This window comes from Salvelinus sp. IW2-2015, unplaced genomic scaffold (genome assembly GCF_002910315.2).
Source record: "Salvelinus sp. IW2-2015 unplaced genomic scaffold, ASM291031v2 Un_scaffold83, whole genome shotgun sequence".
NCBI lineage: Eukaryota > Metazoa > Chordata > Actinopteri > Salmoniformes > Salmonidae > Salvelinus > Salvelinus sp. IW2-2015.
In genome coordinates, this window is record NW_019942514.1 from 2,259,418 (window position 1) to 2,278,170 (window position 18,753).

Genomic DNA, 18,753 nt, shown 5'->3' on the forward strand with positions numbered 1-18,753 from the left:
ACGTTTCACTAGGCTTTGTAGGCCAGGATTTCCCAAACTCGGCCCTGGGGCCCACCCTGGGTGCACTTTGCGTTGCCTTAGCATTACACAGCGGATTCAAATAACCAATTCATCAAGCTTTGATTATTTGAGTCCGCTGTGTAGTGCTCGGGCAAAAAACTAAATGTGCAGTTTGGGGAACCCTGCTGTAGGCTATGGGCTCTCCAACCATGTTCCAGGGGTCTTGGGCCTACAGGCTACACTGAGTTATTTGGCCACTTTAGTTGTGATGCAAAACATATCGGCATATCATTTGAAAATGTTGCAAAGAAAAATGCACGCGCTATGCATCATTCACAAGTGAYTATGTTCACACCATTCAGACGATTTTCTATTTAATCTAGTCTTTATCGGTGCTAAATTTGAGCCAGATCCTCCCGGAACAGGACCTGACACCTCTCCAGAGTTGGACTTTCGTTCAGACCCTATTTGGCCAGATCCGGTACCTCATGGCATGAAAAATATTCACTTTTTACAATATAGAATTCCTAATAAAATCGATTAAAGTTCCTTTGACTTGCCTCTTTGTGCCGTAGGAGGAAGTGCTAACAATATAACATTGGTTCATAAGCACATGATTACTGCAWACAATAGCTGTAGGATCAACAGAGGCATTCAGGGAAGTTAGCRGGGGACATWAATTAAGTTACTTACATTGTGTCTGCCAACACCCCTGGGATAATGTACATTTGCTGCAGCATTATGACAACTCMGCAACAAMTGGTACAGATTAACTGAGCAGGTCTTGGTGATCTTAAATATTTAGCAAACTCCATGACCGTAGCTAAAGGAAGAGGCTATATTAGCCTACAAATGCACGCTGGGCCGGACATGCCGAGCTTGTGAAGTGAGCGCTACTGGAGCAGTACTGGAGCGGGCGAGAAGGACAATGATCCAGCCTTTGGGAAACTCGCTAGGCGCTCCAGTCAAATTGGACACTCCGCTCACATACTCTGGTTTGGGAAAAAAACACACGAGACAAGACCCAAATCTAAGTCACAATCATGAAGTTCAGCCCCCTTTACAACTTCCACTTCCAATCAACCAACTACTTACAGACAAGAAACATGAATTTCTTTGAAAGAATAGTAGAGCGCAAGTGCAGTAGTCATTTCAAATCTCTCCGCACTTTTCGAAGGCAACTTTCTTTTGTTTTCAGTCTGGAGAATCAGCAGCAGCCTCCACCAAGCACTATTCATCTCCCAGTAGACTTAAAAATGCAATCTCCTGCAACACTACACAAGCCTGTCTAAACCAAACCCTCCCTTCACTCCCAGAAAGCTCCCTCACTTAAGACATGTCAGTTAACTAGCCTAGCGCTATCCTCATTAGCCATGCTAAACCCCCTCACAGACATCAGCGTCGACCCAAACCAGCCACAGTCAGATTAGGAACTCAGAGGTGTTCCGCCCCTCCGCTGACAATGCAGACTCCAGTCACATATTTTGTCATAGGTTACAGTGGTGACTAACTTTGTAGGGAAAGTTGTGGTGGAGTAGCATTAGCATAGCAGGCCCTGACACTGTGCTGGCTGGCTGTATGGGGCTTATTAGGAGCTTTTATTGGGCCCGAGTGGGCAGCCTTGGTGCTCAACAGTAGCCCTATCAATATTCTGCCGTGCTCAGGGCTGCCAGAAAGACAGCGGGTCATTACCGAGGAAGAATTTGAGGCGAGAAAATGTGTTTTTCCTCCTTACTGTCCTTCCTAAACACACGAGACAGCATTTCTCACATGGTCTCTGCCACTAGCAACACTCCCAATGTGAGTACCATTAAAGTACACACTGGATAGGAAACTAAAATTTGGCTACATCCGAGTACACAGCACGCGTTAAAAGGGAACGTATTAAAAAGCTAAATTATATATATATAAAAGAAAAAAAATTAAAACAGATTTAATAAGGGGCAATTGAATGTATACATTGTGTATTTGCCTGTGCTAGCCTTGACAAACAAGATATTACTGTCTAACAGCAGGATGTATTGAAAAAATTAATCTAAAAACAAGAACAGAGCGAACATTAAAGCGATCTACAGTTYTCACTGGCATAACATGCTGTAAACCCCCTAGAGACAGCTGGCAGAGTATGATTCTCACTCTTCCCATTAACAGGCGTTGTATTGTTCTGTCCCTGTGATCCTTTAATGCTGTCCAATCAAGCACGGACTGTCTTGAAGGGATTTGGCCAAGGCTGATTTGGGGAGGTTTAAATAATGTCGGATTTGCATCAGATTCCGAGATTGAGTCAAAGCTGATCAGAGCCCTCCCCTAACCCTCAACCCCACCCCCATGACAGGCTTCTGCCCTCTGGACTGGGGAAGATGCGATGCTTCAGTGGGGGGAATTTTGATGGTGGATCGGGGTGAACAGTGGTCACATGACAAGGGTGGAAAAGACATCAGCAACTGTTTGATCTGTAGGGCTGAGCCTCGACCATGAGCCGAAGGGGATCAGCTGGAAGCACACGGTTCAGCCGGGAGGCTGGTTGCCAGGCAAAAMCCCCCCATCAAAGGAATGACCCAGGAACGAACCTCCGAGGCAGGGATCCCTCAGCAGTCAAAGACAAGGGGGAAGGCTGTGAGTCAATGTATTGAACATTACCACAATCAGTCACTGTTTCAATGGCTGATGTTAATGTTTACACTGGATTTTCCTCCTGAAATACTAAGAGTCACTCAGACAAAAATAGATTGTGTAAAACAAGCTTATAAGACAACGGGAAGCGGAACACTTGGTTTATTACCCCCGAGGAGCGGCATTTGCAGAATTTATTACGCAGTCACAATACCAAGCCAAATTTTCAAATGGGCAGCGCAACAGGATGCATTGCCAGGCATCGATATGAAAGAGGGGGAGAGRGAGCGAGACTGAAGGGGAGGATGAGAGGGACTGAGCTGGGAAGCTGCATGGGGTTGAAGTGGTTGTGACGCGTTAGCTGGCAAAATGAGGCGTCACGTATGGTGGCTGAAATTTTAAAAAAGGTGGCTCGGGGGCCTCCAAACACTGAGCAATACACATTCCCATTTTCCCTACTTAAACACTGGGACAGAGATGAAAGAAGTTCGATCTCCCCCTTTCTCTGTTGAGCCAGGTCTGAGGGCAACCCCCAGCTGCCTGAGCCTGGCCCTAGCAGTCCCCAGGCCGGGCCAGAGCCGTGTGAACGGATAATTACCACTCACACCCCAATGTGTGTCTGTGTGTAGGGCCCAGAGAGAGGGGGGGGGGGGCATACTGTACCCGGCAGCAGCAGCTCAAACAGCAGCTTCACACTCTATCATTTCCTACTTCTCCAACTAAAAGGATTAGGGGGACCTTCAAACAGAGGGTGATTGGCCAGAAGACCGCAGGGGCCACATTCTGGAGAACCACAACGGATGAATGCCTCTAGGAGACGGGGGAACACACCAAACCCTGCAACCCACCCCCAAAGGATGTGATATGCAATCAGATTGATTATGAAAGCCTTATTTTTTTAGGTGAATGGGGTTCATGTGGGACCAAACTTCTCACTAGACCTAAATGCAAAGGCCACGGTTGGTGACCTGTAGACAAATTGGGCGGGTGCATGCTAACTTTCCAAAGTTGCAGTTTGTGATTTTTTACACCGTTTCCATCAGACTAGGGACTGAGCCTTTCAGTCACTTTCAAGCCTTTCCAGTTGGCTCGGCGGCAGCACCGCCTCTCGCCTAATTGACTACCGAGCTGCCTTTTCACTGCACTCCCCATCCCTCAGTTTTAGCAGGTTGGTGGAACGCTCACATGAAAGACACCGCAAAGCCACGTTATTATTGCRATATGAATCTTTCCCCAACGTKGCATTCTTTCCTMCCTCCCTTTCACTCTCGCAGAGTTCGTGACCAGAATCCCAACAATGCGGGAACAGCGGGGAGGGTGGAAATGAAGGCTGCTCTGTCTCTTCCATTGCATAAATGTCTCAGATTCCTGGCTCAATCATGTAAATACCAGCGGCTCCTCAAACACCTTCTGTCTGCAGTTTAGAAAATCTCCAGTAAGAGAAGGAACCATCACAACACTGATACTGGTAGAAAAACGGGTTATGCGCATAACTGACGCATCAGATCTAATTTCAAAAATCAGAATTAAAATCTGGCCTGCGTCAAACAATAATGCAGTGCACATTTCCAATTTGGCCATTATCGGAATAATTGGGGACAGAAAAAAATAGACACCACTAGCCTATCAAAAAAAAATAAACAGACTCCGCTGCTTACTAGAACAAGCCCTCTCCGGATACCGCAAGGAAAATTTGGCTGTTAGTCGCAGAACCATCGCCAAAACAGTGAACCCTATGACCTCACCACCGCACCATATGCAAATGTCTGGGTCAATGAGACGCATGAGCAAAAGTATGTGGTCACCTGCTCGTCGATCTCATTCCAAAATCATGGGCATTAATATGGAGTTGGTCTCCCCTTTGCTGCTATAACAGMCTCCACTAGTCTGATAAGGCTTTCCATTAAATGTTGGAACAGCGCTGCGAGGACTTGCTTCCATTCAGCCACAAGAGCATTAGTGAGGTCGGGCAATGATGTTGGGCGATTAGGCCTGGCCTACAGTCGCCGATCCAATTCATCCCAAAGGTGTTCGATGGGGTTGAGGTCAGGGCTCTGTAGAGGCCAGTCAAGTTCTTCCACACCGATCTCAAACCATTTCTGTATGGCCCTCGCTTTGTGCTCGGGGGCATTGTCATGCTGAAACAGGAAAGGGGTTTCCCCCAAACTGTTGCCATAAAGTTGGAAGCACAGAATCGCCTAGAATGTCATTTTATGCTGTGGCGTTAAGATTTCCCTTCACTGGTACTAAAGGGGCCTAGACCGAACCATTAAATTATTTCAAAAAGTTTAAGCCCCCAGAACATTATTCCCTCCTCCAGCAAACTATACAGTTGGCACCATACATTGGGGCAGGTAGTGTTCTTCTGGCATCCTCCAAACCCAGATTAGTCCGTCGGACTGCCAGATGGTGCAGCGCAATTTATCACTCCAGAGACCGCATTTCCACTGCTCCAGTCCAATGGGGAGAGCTTTAAACACTCCAGCTGATGCTTGGCATAGCACATGGTGATCTAAGGCTTGTGTGTGGCTGCTCAGCCATGGAATCCCACTTCATGAAGTTGCCGACAAACAGTTTTTGTGCTGACGTTGCTCTCAGAGGCAGTTTGAACTCGGTAGCAACCGAGGACAGACGATTTTTATGAGCTGCGTGCTTCAATAATTGGCGGTGATGTTCTGAGCTTCTGTGGCCTATCACTTCATGGTTGAGCTGTTGTTGCTTCTAGAGGTTCACGCTCCACAATAACAGCACTTACAGTTGACCGGGGCCGATCAAGCAGGGCAGAAATGTTATAAACTGACTTGGAAAGGTGGCATCTTGTCACAAATTGAAAGTCACAGCTCTTCACACGTTCACACATTCTGTCAATGTTTGTCTATGGAGATGGCATGGCTGTGTGAATCCAAATACTTGCGATATGAAACAAGTTGCATAGCGTTAGTAATGGTATCCATGCTCCAATAAGGTTAGAGAAAGGTTGCGCTAAATTCCATATGGAAATCAAATTKAACCCTAACCGATAAAAGGGTTCATACAAATCGTCTAGGGCCTYGTGTGGTATCAAAGGTGTGATGAACTGAAAGCTGAAGTGTCTGGGCCACAGAGACAATGTACTTTAATGGAGGATACAGTGGTGAAAGGCAGGCGTTTTAAACCCCAGAGAGAGTGATGGAACATTGAGTGAACAAGCAGGCATGTTTGCCAGCCAAGATAAGTGCCATTAAAACCAAAGCACAGTAAACAAACAAAGAGAAGTCTGTCGTTATAAATTATGCATAGAAATTGTAAAAATGTTATCCTGGCACCCTAGCTAACGTGATAAAATGGAGCTGCACGGGAATAAATATATTTCTCTATGATCCGCTTGGAGAGGCAATCCTAATTAAGGTTGGAAAAAATACATGTGCACATTTTAGAGAAAGGAGCACACCATATGCTACTCCCCTATTTTGGTTTAGACCAATGATCAACTGGTCGATCTTCAAAGCATTCCTAGTCAATCGCCATTTTCCCCCTATTATTTGTATGTCTCGTGCTGTTGGTGCTAGGTGCACCAGATTCAGCTGTCCTGCGCACCGGGCCGGGTAGGCGAAGTGTTCCCATTTTGAACCATTTCATGTGTCTGAAGGTACAAACTGACTTCCYGGTGGGCCCGGAGAGCAAATCAAGTGCACTATAGGCCTACCGCTGGCCAATCGGATGGCATAGACTACCGTGTCTGCAGTAACATATCAGGGGTAAAAAGCAAGCTACAGCAAAATTGATACTGAGATATCAACTTTTAAAACAATGACTAGAGACTTAAAATACAGCAGAGATCTGCTGTTTTTATGAGTTCATGTTTTATTCAACACTTAAGCCATAAAATGCACGTTCTTCCACTCACGCTACAACCAGCACTGCACTTGTAATGAATAAGTAAGAAAGTGTATTGATAGGCTTGTGTTATGATTATTTAGCGACTTGGGTCATTTTTAATAGAGGAATATTTCACTGAATTTGTGCACGAGGCAGAAATAATGCGGTGCGACTAGTTTCGAAATCAGCTGGACGACTGTCCCTTTTTGGTCAGTGTCAGCGGAGGAAAGGGAGAGCAGCGGGATGTTGAGGCAGACCCACACTCAGCCCCTCTCAATCCGCTGACCATTAGATGCAGGCACCATCAGCCCAGTAATATAAAAATGATTTAAAACGTATGCTCACTCAGCTGTGCCTCAAGTAATACAACGGATTTAATATCGGTGTGATCATATGGTCTAGTTTAAAATGTAAACTAAACTTAGCTTGAATTGGTAGGGCAATTCAAACAAAGCCAAGATGCAGTGGTAATGTATTAGGACTATAGCCTACTGCACAAAACKCATTGCTACAGTACTTTTTACCAGGTTAACGTTGCACAGGCTGAGCGGTACTGATCTTGAGTTAAAAAAGGTTGGTGACCACTGATTTAGACSTACAGAAGGGAGGTTGTGTCTATTCTGTAGTGATAAATGCTGCACATTCGTGCTAAGCAAAGAGATTATCAACACAGTTTCTCCCTCTTCCCTGCCATCTACCAATCCCAGTGCATGGAATCAGAGGGCCAGGTAAMGTGTGGACAGAATCCCTGGCTAATCGGGGAACGCATTTTTCACTCTGCTCTCTGCTGGTGTGAAGAGACGCCAAACAGGGGCCTTGAGCCGGCGTCCATCGTGCGTTTGAAGTCTCTGCCAGCAAGCAACGGATTAGCATCTAGTCCAGAAATAGGCCCTTTCAATTGTCATTTCCTTTTTAGTTTGCTTTAGGGCTGCAGTGCCAGAAATCTCTGTAATAAGGATGGGCACAGAGTGAGAGTTGAACAGCTGCTGGGGAGAAATGGCAGAGCCCACTGGGGAAATGAGAGATTTAAAGGGTAACAACTCTCACCTGATGTGATTGACCACTGTTTACCATTACTCCTGCATGTTACTCAAGAAACTAATCAGATCCACAGTCATTGATATTGGCAGACTTGTCAAAAGGGGCCAGCGGTTTCCTCTGGTTAAAATGGAAAACAATCCATTCCTATTACCCTAGCGGTTAGAGTTAATTAACGAGGATGTTTCATACTTCAAACAGCCACTTAATGGAATGCGCTTAATCTCAAGATGCCAGGTGTGGCACGGTGAGTCTCGAATTGCTAACTAGGACTAGTGAGCAGGGTGCAAGAACCGATAACCTGCTGGAACCAGCAGGATGATAACAGGATCCAGAGGGTCAGTGGAGGAGAGGGCAGGCCCTTGCCCAGGGCAGCTCTGTCCAGTCACAGCCCGTTTGAAGCTGCCACATTCAGACTCACTTAAAAACACACTGCCAAGAGACAAACAAGAGCAGAGGAGCCTTTGCGTTCTAAAGCAGAGGTCAACGGGTGGAGCGGGTAGAAGGGAAGAGGGCGACTGGAATTGGAGGTCTAACCGACCAGGTTTTAACTGGTTTCTGAGTAACCTCCTAGGACTCACAAGAGGTTCATTTCATCCAATCCAAAACACTTAATTACCTTGATTATGATATTAAGAGCCTTGGTGGACGGTACGCCAGGTGGATTTGAAAATCTACTCGGCGATAGAGCTTTAAGCCCCACTTGAGACAGCTACACTGTGTCCATCGATACAAGATGTTGCCATGGGCAGACCTGGAGGAAACACATTTAGCTGCTTCCTTCGGTCAGGCGAATATCTTGTCAGCCACTGAGTGGAGGGGGTGGAACTAGAACGCTCTCATTTCCCATGATCCCTTTTCTCCAAGCCCTGAGGCGGCGGTTTGAGTCTGAGTCGGAGTGACACGCCGCTCTAAAACTGGGGTGGTTTTGACCTGTGCTCCAGCCAGTTACCAGGAGAGGCCAGGCGGGTACATTACTGGGCCTTCTCAAACCATTATAGTTMCAAACACACAAATAAACACCAATAGACTATGCGTACCGCATGAATGCCAGCCGCCAAGTCCTTGCGGGCTACATCCCATACAAGGCAGGGAATTATTTGTATTTTAAACAAAAGACAATACGGTAGTCTTATATGCAAGTAAACATCCTTAATAGGAGAGGCACCGTGGGTTGGAAACAGSCAGATGGCATTTGATACTCATTTGTGATACAATGGCTAATGTGGAGGTGCGAAAAATGATGCACTAGTAGGAAGAAAAGGTGTTTATTCGATCACGGAGAACTGGGCTGGCCGTGAACAGGCTCCACTAGGCCGACCTGTGCTGCGTGTTCCTGGCCGAGCTGCTGGAGGCGAGAACTTGGCGGACGTGGCACACGACAACCCGCTGACCACACCGCCTGGCGTACATTACGGACCATCTGTCACCCAAGCAATATGTCCCCGATWTTTCCTCAGTGGAAAGACTGAAGGCAGACTAAGCGAGAGGGAGGTCTCAAATCTGGCACTGCAGTCTGGAGCTAGTGCAAGTGTGCAATTCTGAGTCTCCTACTGTGAAAAGAAACTGCAGAAGCATGCTATCATGCAAGACAACATGGTGTCTGAAGATGGCAGTTAACAATAAAGATAATCTGACAAATATATCAGTTACAAATCTCAGGCCGAAATAATGTACAAAGCCAAAAGACCAACAAAGAGGGGGACAGAGAAAAAAAGACAGCGAGAAGACAGTCACTGCCATGAAGCAAATGTAGAATAAGGTTGGGGCTGMTCTGTTCAAGTTGCTAATAGTCACTTTGGTCAGGGAGYGACRCCGCAAGYTTTGTGGGGGCGCAGTGCATTGTCTCCCTCTCCTCTACTCCTCCTTTCCTGGCCTTTCATGGTTTTCCAGAGGATCCAGGAGGACAGGGGAGAGAGTGCAGCCGACTGACTCTTAAAAAACTTGTGCCTCCGAGCAGCGGCAGAATTGAAACAAAACAACGAGGCTCTAACAATGATGGCAGCTAACCGCGCCTACGCAATGGATTGAACTTCCCTGAGCTCCCAAGTMACAACTTCAATGAAAACTCCTAACCCTCTCGTGCTTTATCTCAAATGCCCGAGGACAAGGGTCCTCACAACAAACAGACAAATAAACTAAAATGCAAATGAGGATGCAAATGACTATCCCAGACGCTTCCCTTCAAGCTCAAAGACACTGAACAATGCAGTGCAATGTGCTAACAAGAGTAGCTCATTTCTCTCTTAATACCATACAAGTAGGTAGGGCAGCGAGGGTTGCCTACAGTAGCACCGGCTTTGAGGTATGATAAACAAATGACATACTAGCAAATGCATTTCTTTCTGGGAAAATTATCTGTGTTGTGCTAAGCGCGTCTATGAAGAGAARCCCTTCAAATAGACGCCAGCGGTTCGGGGAGCCAATGAGGATTAATTAGACCCATAAAAGTCCAGCAGACAGCTCTGTCAATCACTCAACCCGCCGCCTGTGCCACAGTGTCACCTTGGCTTCCATCATCTGCCAACCCTTCCTTCCCAGTAAAAGAGGATCTACAATAGATCTAAATGAGCTGCCTGTCAACCAACACAGTAAACACCACCACTGCTATTTGCGAGTGGCTAAGGGGAAGGGATGTTGGTTTGTACTGTATGATGGGGTTGATAGCACAAAAAAGAAAGAAAAAAAAGTTTCCTGCAAAGTATCAGGTTATTAACAGATGTGAAAAGGTCATTACTGTGCTGGAAAGAATCCGAGAAGCTACCGATTCTCTCCCTCCATCTCGGTCTCTGGAATATTCAGACCAACATGGGCTCCTGGATTCAATTAGCAAGAAGTCGTTTAGACTCATGTCCCACAGCCATCGTTACTACCGGAGATTAACCAAGCGTGTTGTCAGTGGCACCAAAGTAATCGACACGTGGTTTTGGCCTTTGCCGCAGCTTAGACTCACGCAATACTCAAAAAGCCCAGGGACCATCTTCAGGTGGACGATGGCCAATTCATCTTCAGGTTTGTGTGGCCAATTCTGAACACACAAAAACAGGAAAATGACACTATGCGGCCCTACCTCTGCGGTATTAAGCTACATGAAGGCCCTGCTGAAAGAAACAAACTGGGGGGGGGGGGGGTAACTAAAATAGACCATTGTAGTCAAAAATCACCAGTCTAGAAATAGACAAGCTCAGCTTTAGCCCAAAAATGTGTAATCCTTGCCGTCCCTGAGCGGTAAAAAAATAACCTCTGCTAATATCCATACTGTGGAGSTGATTTTCCATGGGACATTACGTGCGTGGGTCTTACCATGGGAGGCAGATGGCCAGAGTGATGGGGGACCGGGAGAGACATTAATTGATCGTCACGGTCGGGCATCTGAGCAGACGATTTGAGAGCGAAGCCTCTCGTCTTTTACAGCGAGGGCACAGCGAGGAGAGGGTCGTTAGGGGGCTGAGCGCCATCCATCAATTAAGCAAACAAATATAACAGTCAAGTAAAGCAAACTGATAAAATTAGGCCATTACATGGCAGTAGCTTAATGTGAATGTTAATGCATGCATTCTTCTGTACTGCCCTCCAATTCAAACCACAGGTTTTCAATGGGGTTCAAGTCCAGACACCGAGATTGCCATTGCAAAATGCTGATTTTGCAGTCAATTAACCATTTCTTTGTGGATTTTGATGTGCTCTGGGTTATTTTGCTGGAAAATCCACATGCAGCCAACTGTCAGCCTCCTGGGCTGGCACAAGTCTAGCACATCCGCTCTGAGTGCAGAGGCATCTGCGGTCCTGCCCKCGATCGCACTCTGAACCCTCAGCAGATACAACCTCAGACGTACTGGCATCTCGCTATAAATCTTTAACCTGAACATGAGTTGGCAGCCAGCGGGCGACAATGTTTAAAGACCACTCCGCGAGAAAACACCACGACCAATAAATCCTGCACAATGCATTCGTATAAAACCAAAACTTGTGTAAGTGCAACCCAATTAGAATGCATTGGATTGCGGGCCCTGTGTTGAACCTGCTGAGGACAGATCTAAAAGGGGCTGCAGGGTCAATCCGACATCTGCATTGGCCGTGCAGCATTTACGGTGATACCTCTGCAGAAATCAGCAGTTGTCAAGGGGAGGAAGTTWGTTTATACAGGACCTCCCACCCTCAACCATGGTTACAAAATTGGAGGCGCGCGAGGCGGAACGGAGCATGAGCCGGCCTCTGCAGTTGCGTCACACCCTCCATACAAAGCCTCCGACCACATTTGCGGATCAAGCAAAAATTGGCTTTAGGTGTTCTCAGCGAATGGAGAATCTGTTTCTCTGATCTCTTTTGGGCAACACGGTTTTGATCATCCCCTGCCCGCTGTTAGGTACTCACGCCAACCTTCATCCCGAGTGCCAATTAATCTTTTAAAATCGGTCACTGGGGCAGGAGGATCACATAGTGATTCTAACCAGGTAACCTTCGACTAGGGTGGCACACGGGAAATAGTGCTGATGCTCTGCAGGGTTAGCAAGTGCAGCAGGGCTATGCTGGAGGCAGTGTTTAGTGTTTAGGGCCTTATTACCCAGTAGTCATGACATGAGAGCAAGGCTCTGTGGCACTTCAGCATCAATATGGGGTAGAGACGAGGGGGGGGGCTGGATCAGTGGTATAAATCCACACTTGAAAGAGCAGCTCAATGAAGCTCTACCTCCCATCGTTTGTAGTCTCATCGCCTCAGAGTTTGCGGAATGTTGAAAAGTTTCCAGGACCAGGGAGCTGCCGCAAGGCAGAATCACTGAACCTTTGCCACTTCCCATCAGCACCCTCTCCTTGCCATTAGGCAAGGTATCTGGCACGTGGGGTGGTCTAGAGACAAGGGGAGATAAGAGACATACACCCGTAACACATTTTCAATACCAGCCAACAAAATCAACTAGAAGTGGGGTTTGGATACCATTTAAAAGTAAAACTACCATTAAAAAACCTAGCATACATTTCACCACTGTCACAAGACAAGGCTAAAATAGCTATTGGCCATAGGTCAAACTGACAACTGTGGTCTGCGTCTCATCCTTTGTCAGGACCCCAACCCGRCCTGATGTGGAGCGAAAAGCTTTTCCTTAAAAGAGGAAGTCGAAAAGATAGTGACCCCATTTGTTTCCCAAGCGATTTAATAAAGACAATTTCACACTGTCAAATGTGGAGAAGTTGCCGTTCATTAAAAAGTGAGTCACTGGATTGAGATTGCCATAGCTTTAATCCAATTAAGTTTAGCACGATAAAGGGCATTTACTGCCAGCCAAGGATGCCCACCCACCCAGTGACAACAGAGAGGAGAGAGCGAGCCCCTGGGGGACTTCATGGGGAGATAAACCCCAATGAGCCTGGGAAACCAGAAAGGGCTATAAAACCTGCTACTACAACTTTGTACGCTTACGCATGAGAGCATAACGTAGGACACATTTCTGTAGAATCATATTTCTGGTGACACTCAGCTAGACTATAAAGCGTGGCTCTTCGCGGCCGATGACTTGAGGGGAAGTGAGGGGTGAGCAGCGCATACAGGTGTTTATTAATCTGCCTCAAACTCTGGCTGACAGTGACTTATGCTGCATCACAGTCAGTGCCGTCACTCGCCGCAATAACATCTGGTGGCGTACGCYGGGGAGAGAGGTTTAAAATTCCCTTCGAAACAGAAACAGTGACAAATGGAGGATAAAGGATTAATCTCAAAACAAGGGAGAAAGTTAGAGCCGAGGCTTTATTCGCCGTTGCCATTTTGGACTGAAGCGATTCAAGTGATGCCAGCGCTCTGGTAGAGAGTGCAATCAAACTGCACCAGAGGGCCCCTGCGTGGTGGCGTGTCCATCCTCTGAAATAAACCTGATTACGATTGAGCAGGCCAGGCATGCTCAGTCTTGGCCCAGTTTCAGGGGGTCAGCGCCCCAGCCACCTCGCCTCCTGACCGGGGGAAAGCTGTCCGGCCGGTCTGTTCACCACAGGCAACCAGGCACTGTGGCCACGCAGTCCCCACCCCCCTGATGGCAATKTCCGGACACATGGGAGGAAGTGAACACGGGGAAATATGGTGCTCACACTCACAGGTCACTTACTGCGGTCTGTTTTTACCACTGGTTTGAGATTAAGTGACACGCCTTGTTCTAGTCATATCCAGGCAAACCAGCTATAAAGACACGCTTCAGTTTGTTCTAAGTTTATGTTTGCACCTACCCCATTGTAATACAGACCATATATACAATGAACAAATATAAAAAAGCAACATGTAAATTGGTTGTCCCATGTTATTTTTGCTCCAATTTTGCACACAAATTGTTTACAATTGTTTAGTGAGCATTTCTTTGCCAAGATCATCCATCCACCTGACTCGTGTGGCATATCAAGAAGCTGATTAAAACAGCATGATCATTACGGGTGAACCTTGTGCTGGGTTTGATAAAAGGCCACTAAAATGTGCAATTTTGTCACAACTATGCCACAGACGCCTCAAGTTGAAGGAGCGTGCAATTGTTAACCACAAGAATATCCACCAGCGCTGTTGCCTTAGAATTTAATGTTAATTTCTCTACCAAAAGCCACCTCAAGTCATTTTAGAGGATTTGGCAGYATGTCCAAACGGCTTCTCAACAGCAGAGCACGTATAACCACACAAGACCTCCACAYCTGGCATCTTCACCTGCAGAATCGTCTGAGACCAGCCACACGGATAGCGGATGAAACTGCGGGTTTGCACAATCTTAGAATTTCTGCACAAACGGTCAGAAACCGTTTCAAGGGAAGCTCATCTGCATGCTCACCAGAGTCTTAACCGGACTGCAGTTCGACATTTGCTCTGCCAAATTGGCTGTTGATCATTSCTAGACAACCATTTTTCAGGTCTTGCCATAGATTTAAGTCAAAAGTGTAACTCGGCCACTCAGGAACATTAACCATCTTCTTGGTAAGCAACTCCRGTGTATATTTGGCCTTGTGTTTTAGGTTATTGTCCTGCTGAAAAAGTGAATTCAACTCCTCCCAGTGTCTGGTGGAACACAGACAAATGTTTTCCTCCCAGATTTTGCCTGTGCTTAGCTTCATTCCGTTTATTTTTTAGCCTGAAACTCCCTAGTCCTTAAAGATTACAAGCCACCACCACGTTTGAAATGGATAGCGGTGGTATTCAGTAATGTGATGCATTTTCTCCAAACATAACACKTTGTGTTGAGGACAAAAAGTGAATTCCTCTGCCACTTTTTTTTCCGCTATTACTTTAGTGCCTTGTTGCAAACCGGATGCACGTCTTCTAACTGTCAATTAGGTTACTATTGCACAGTAACTGCAATGTAGTTACCATCCTCAGGTCTATCAAAGCCAATAAATTCTGTAATGTTTTAAAGTCATCATTGGCATGGTGAAATCCCTGAGCGGTTTACTCTCAGGCAACTGAACTGGGAAGGACGCCTGTATCTTTGTAGTGACTGGGTGTATTGATACACCATCCAAAGTGTAATTCATAACTCTCCATGCTCAAAGGGACATTCAATGTCTGCTTTTACATTTTTTTTTTTACTCATCTACCAATAGGTACCCTTCTTTGAGGCAACTGGAAAATCTCCTTTGTCTTTGAATCAGTGTTTTAAATTCACTACGCAACTGATTTGGGAACTTACTGATAATTGTATGTGTGGAGTACAGATATCAGTATTATATCAGGCAGTAATTCAAAAATCACGTCAAACACTGATTGCTCACCGAGTGAGTCCATGAAACTTATTAAGCACATTACTCCTGAACGTATGTATGCTTGCATTAAAGCGGTTGAATACTTGACAAGACATTTCAGCTTCTAATTAAAAAATGTCAACATAAAAATAAATAGTTTGACATTATGGGGTATTATTTGTAGGCCAGTGGGGGGAAAAAATCTAAATTGAATCCATAAATTCAGGCTGTAACAACAACATGTAGAATAAGTCAAGGGGTGCAAATACTTTCCGAAGGCACTGTATACACATACGAAAATATATTGCATCCTTCCCCTTTGTGCTTTTGGAGAAAGCTAGGCCTATTCAAATCTGGATAAGAGCGTCTGCTAAATGACTTAAATGTAAATGTAAATGTACACACTGACTGTGGGCGGAGGTCAGTCAACTGATTAACCCTCGTGGCAGTACTACTCACCGCGGGCACCAGAAGCTTCTTGACCTCTTCCAAGGCTCTCTTCATCTTGATCTCGGAGCGCGTCTGTGTGTCCTCCACCGTGATCAGGACGTGAAGCTCCTCGTTTAGATGCTCCCAGTTGGGCTTGCCTCTGTTCTGCTCCTCCTGTGAAAAAAAGAAGTGGGAGAGAAGAGCGACATGAGTGGATGTGACAAGCTCGGTTAGAGCGCTGCCGTTTTACATGACATAACAAATTTTGCATGCGTTGAAGAAACAGACATGGCGGGACACTGTAGGCAGCAGCGACATGCCCTTTACAGAAATGTAGCCTTAACTTTGAAAGGACAACCCCCTTTATTTGTTGCCGACAAAAAAAGGGTGACAGCTATCCCTGTAGCAWTTAATAGCCGATGATTATGTASAGTTGAAGTCGGAAGTTTACATACACCTTAGCCAAACACTTACTCAGTTTCACAATTCCTGCCATTTAATCACAGTAAACATTCCCTGTCTTAGGTCAGTTCGGATCACCAATTTATTTTAAGAATGTGAAATGTCAGAATAATAGTTGAGAATGATTTATTTCAGCTTTATTTCTTTCATCACATTCCCAGTGGGTCAGAAGTTTACATGCACTCAATTTGTATTTGGTAGCATTGCCTTTAAATTGTTTAACTTGGGYCAAAGCTTCCCACAATAAGTTGGGTGAATTTTGACCCATTCCTCCTGACAGAGCTGGTGTAACAGTCAGGTTTGTAGGCCTCCTTTTTCAGTTCTGCCCAGACATTTTCTATAGGATTGAGGACAGGGCTTTGTGATGGCCACTCCAATACCTTGGTTGTCCTTAAGCCATTTTGCCACAACTTTGGAAGTATGCTTGGGATCATTGTCCATTTGGAAGACCCATTTGCTACCAAGGTTGAACTTCCTGACTAATGTCTTGAGATGTTGCTTCAATATATCCACCAAATTTTCCTCCCTCCTGATGCCATCTATTTTGTGAAGTGCACCAGTCCCTCCTGCAGCAAAGCACCACCACATGATGCTGCCAAACCCATGCTTCACAGTTGGGATGGTGTTCAACGGCTTGCAAGCGTACCCCTTTTCCCTCCAAACATAACGGTGCTCATTATGGACAAACATGTCTATTTCATCAGACCAAAGGACATTTCTCAAAAAAATCTGATCTTTGTCCCCATGTGCAGTTGCAAACCGTAGTCTGGCTTTATGGCAGTTTTGGAGCAGTGGCTTCTTCCTTGCTGAGCAGCCTTTCAGGTTATGTCGATATTGGACTAATTTTACTGTGGATATTGATACTTTTGTACCCGTTTCCTCCAGCATCTTCACAAGGTCCTTTGCTGTTGTTCTGGGATTGATTTGCACTTTTCACACCAAAGTACGTTCATCTCTAGGAGACAGAACGCATCTCCTTCCTGAGCGGTATGACGGCTGCGTGGTCCCATGGTGTTTATACTTGCATACTATTGTTTGTACAGATGAACGTGGTACCTTCATGCATTTGGAAATTGCTCCCAATTATGAACCAGACTTGGAGGTATACCATTTTTTTCCTGAGGTCTTGCCTGATTTCTTTTGATTTTCCCATGATGTCAAGCAAAGAGGCACTGAGTTTGAAGGTAGGCCTTGAAATACATCCACAGGTACATCACGTCAATTAGCCTATCAGAATCTTCTAAAGCCATAACATCATTTTCTGGAATTTTCCAAGCTGTTTAAAGGCACAATAAACTTACTGTGTGTAAACTTCTGACCCACTGGAATTGTGATAGATTTCACTTAAATTCACTGTCTAAACAATTGTTGGAAAATTACTTGTGTCATGCACAAAGTAGATGTCCTAACAGACTTGCCAAAACTATAGTTTGTTAACAAGAAATTTGTGAAGTGGTTGAAAAACGAGTTAATGACTCCAATCTAAGTSTATGTAAACTTCTGACTTCAACTGTGTGTACGTGCATTGCAGGCGTTAATCTGACCAACCTATCCAAAAGGAGACCTACCATGCTGTCGAAAAAAAAATGTGGGTGTGTTAAAAGGGCCCGAGAGAGCCATACCCCTCTGAAAGGGGGCCGCCAAGCACTTTGAGGTGCTAAATTGAGACGCTGGTGCGCTTCGAAATGTCAGAACTGCCTTTATTCAAAAACCGACGATCAAGTCGTGAGGAGGCCTTCAACAAGGCTAAATAGAGGGCCATTTCAAAGTGCACGCAATGGTGCCCAGTATTAGACTGGCGAGGCTGAGTGGGGAAATGGAATAGGTCAATTCAAAATAGAAGTCTTCAGACCTAGCTCAAAACCCCCGCACACCTAGCATTTTGAGAGAAGGGAGAGTGGAACATGTCGGAGTAAAATGCAAGGCTCTCCATTCTGACACGCTCTCCCCATTACCTGGCTTCTATTGAGACGTTTTCCGACAGCACTGCGCCGCACGGAGGGCTCTTAAAAGCTTTGGGTCACACCACCATGGCAGCTTACTGTTGTGTGTGCTTATATGTAGACAGATCTGAGCTCACCATTTCCTCTGTGGCTAGGAATTGAGGTGCACAATACGATTCAAACAAAGACTAGGCTAACCTCAAACCTCACAAAGCAGACAATACAGCCTTCCGTAGGAATATGAAACACTATAGCTTCAAATCATGTTATGACAAAAGCAGCAGTCTAAGCTCTCAGACCCATCTCTCTCCGAGCTCTACCATAACACAGTTCAGCATCAAAACACCACCGCCAAATCTCCAAGGCATTTAGGTCATGGTACAAGGAAGTGGGAAAAATCTAGCTTCCACCTTTGTTTCCCTCTGACTAAAAAGCTTAAATTAGGCAGTGTGTGTTAATGCCGTGTCGTCAGTTCCCTCCCAACACACACGTTACGTTTTCCCTGGTGCTCCCTCCGATCACTGTTCATTTGTGAACTAGGCATGGTAATTGAGGTGTCTAATTGCTACCCATGCATTGTGAGGCGCGGCGGGAGGTCCACCTGACACTAATATGCGGCCTGGCGCGCGCCGTGCCAAGCCAGAGTCGAGTGGCATGCCGCCGCTTGCCCGCCTCTGCCGAGAGAGACGTTGCCATGACTTTCCCACAC

At 45.9% G+C, this 18,753-nt stretch overlaps 1 protein-coding gene across 4 annotated transcripts in view; it reads right to left on the reverse strand.

The window, feature by feature from the left end:
* qkia (QKI, KH domain containing, RNA binding a) overlaps positions 1–18,753 on the reverse strand; it is an 84,385-nt gene that overhangs the window by 15,796 nt on the left and 49,836 nt on the right. For all 4 annotated transcript variants that reach the window (XM_024135095.2, XM_024135093.2, XM_024135094.2 and 1 more), the window contains exon 4: positions 15,670–15,813. In XM_024135095.2, coding sequence (XP_023990863.1) covers positions 15,670–15,813 — 144 coding nt within the window. The remainder of the gene's footprint in view (positions 1–15,669; positions 15,814–18,753) is intronic.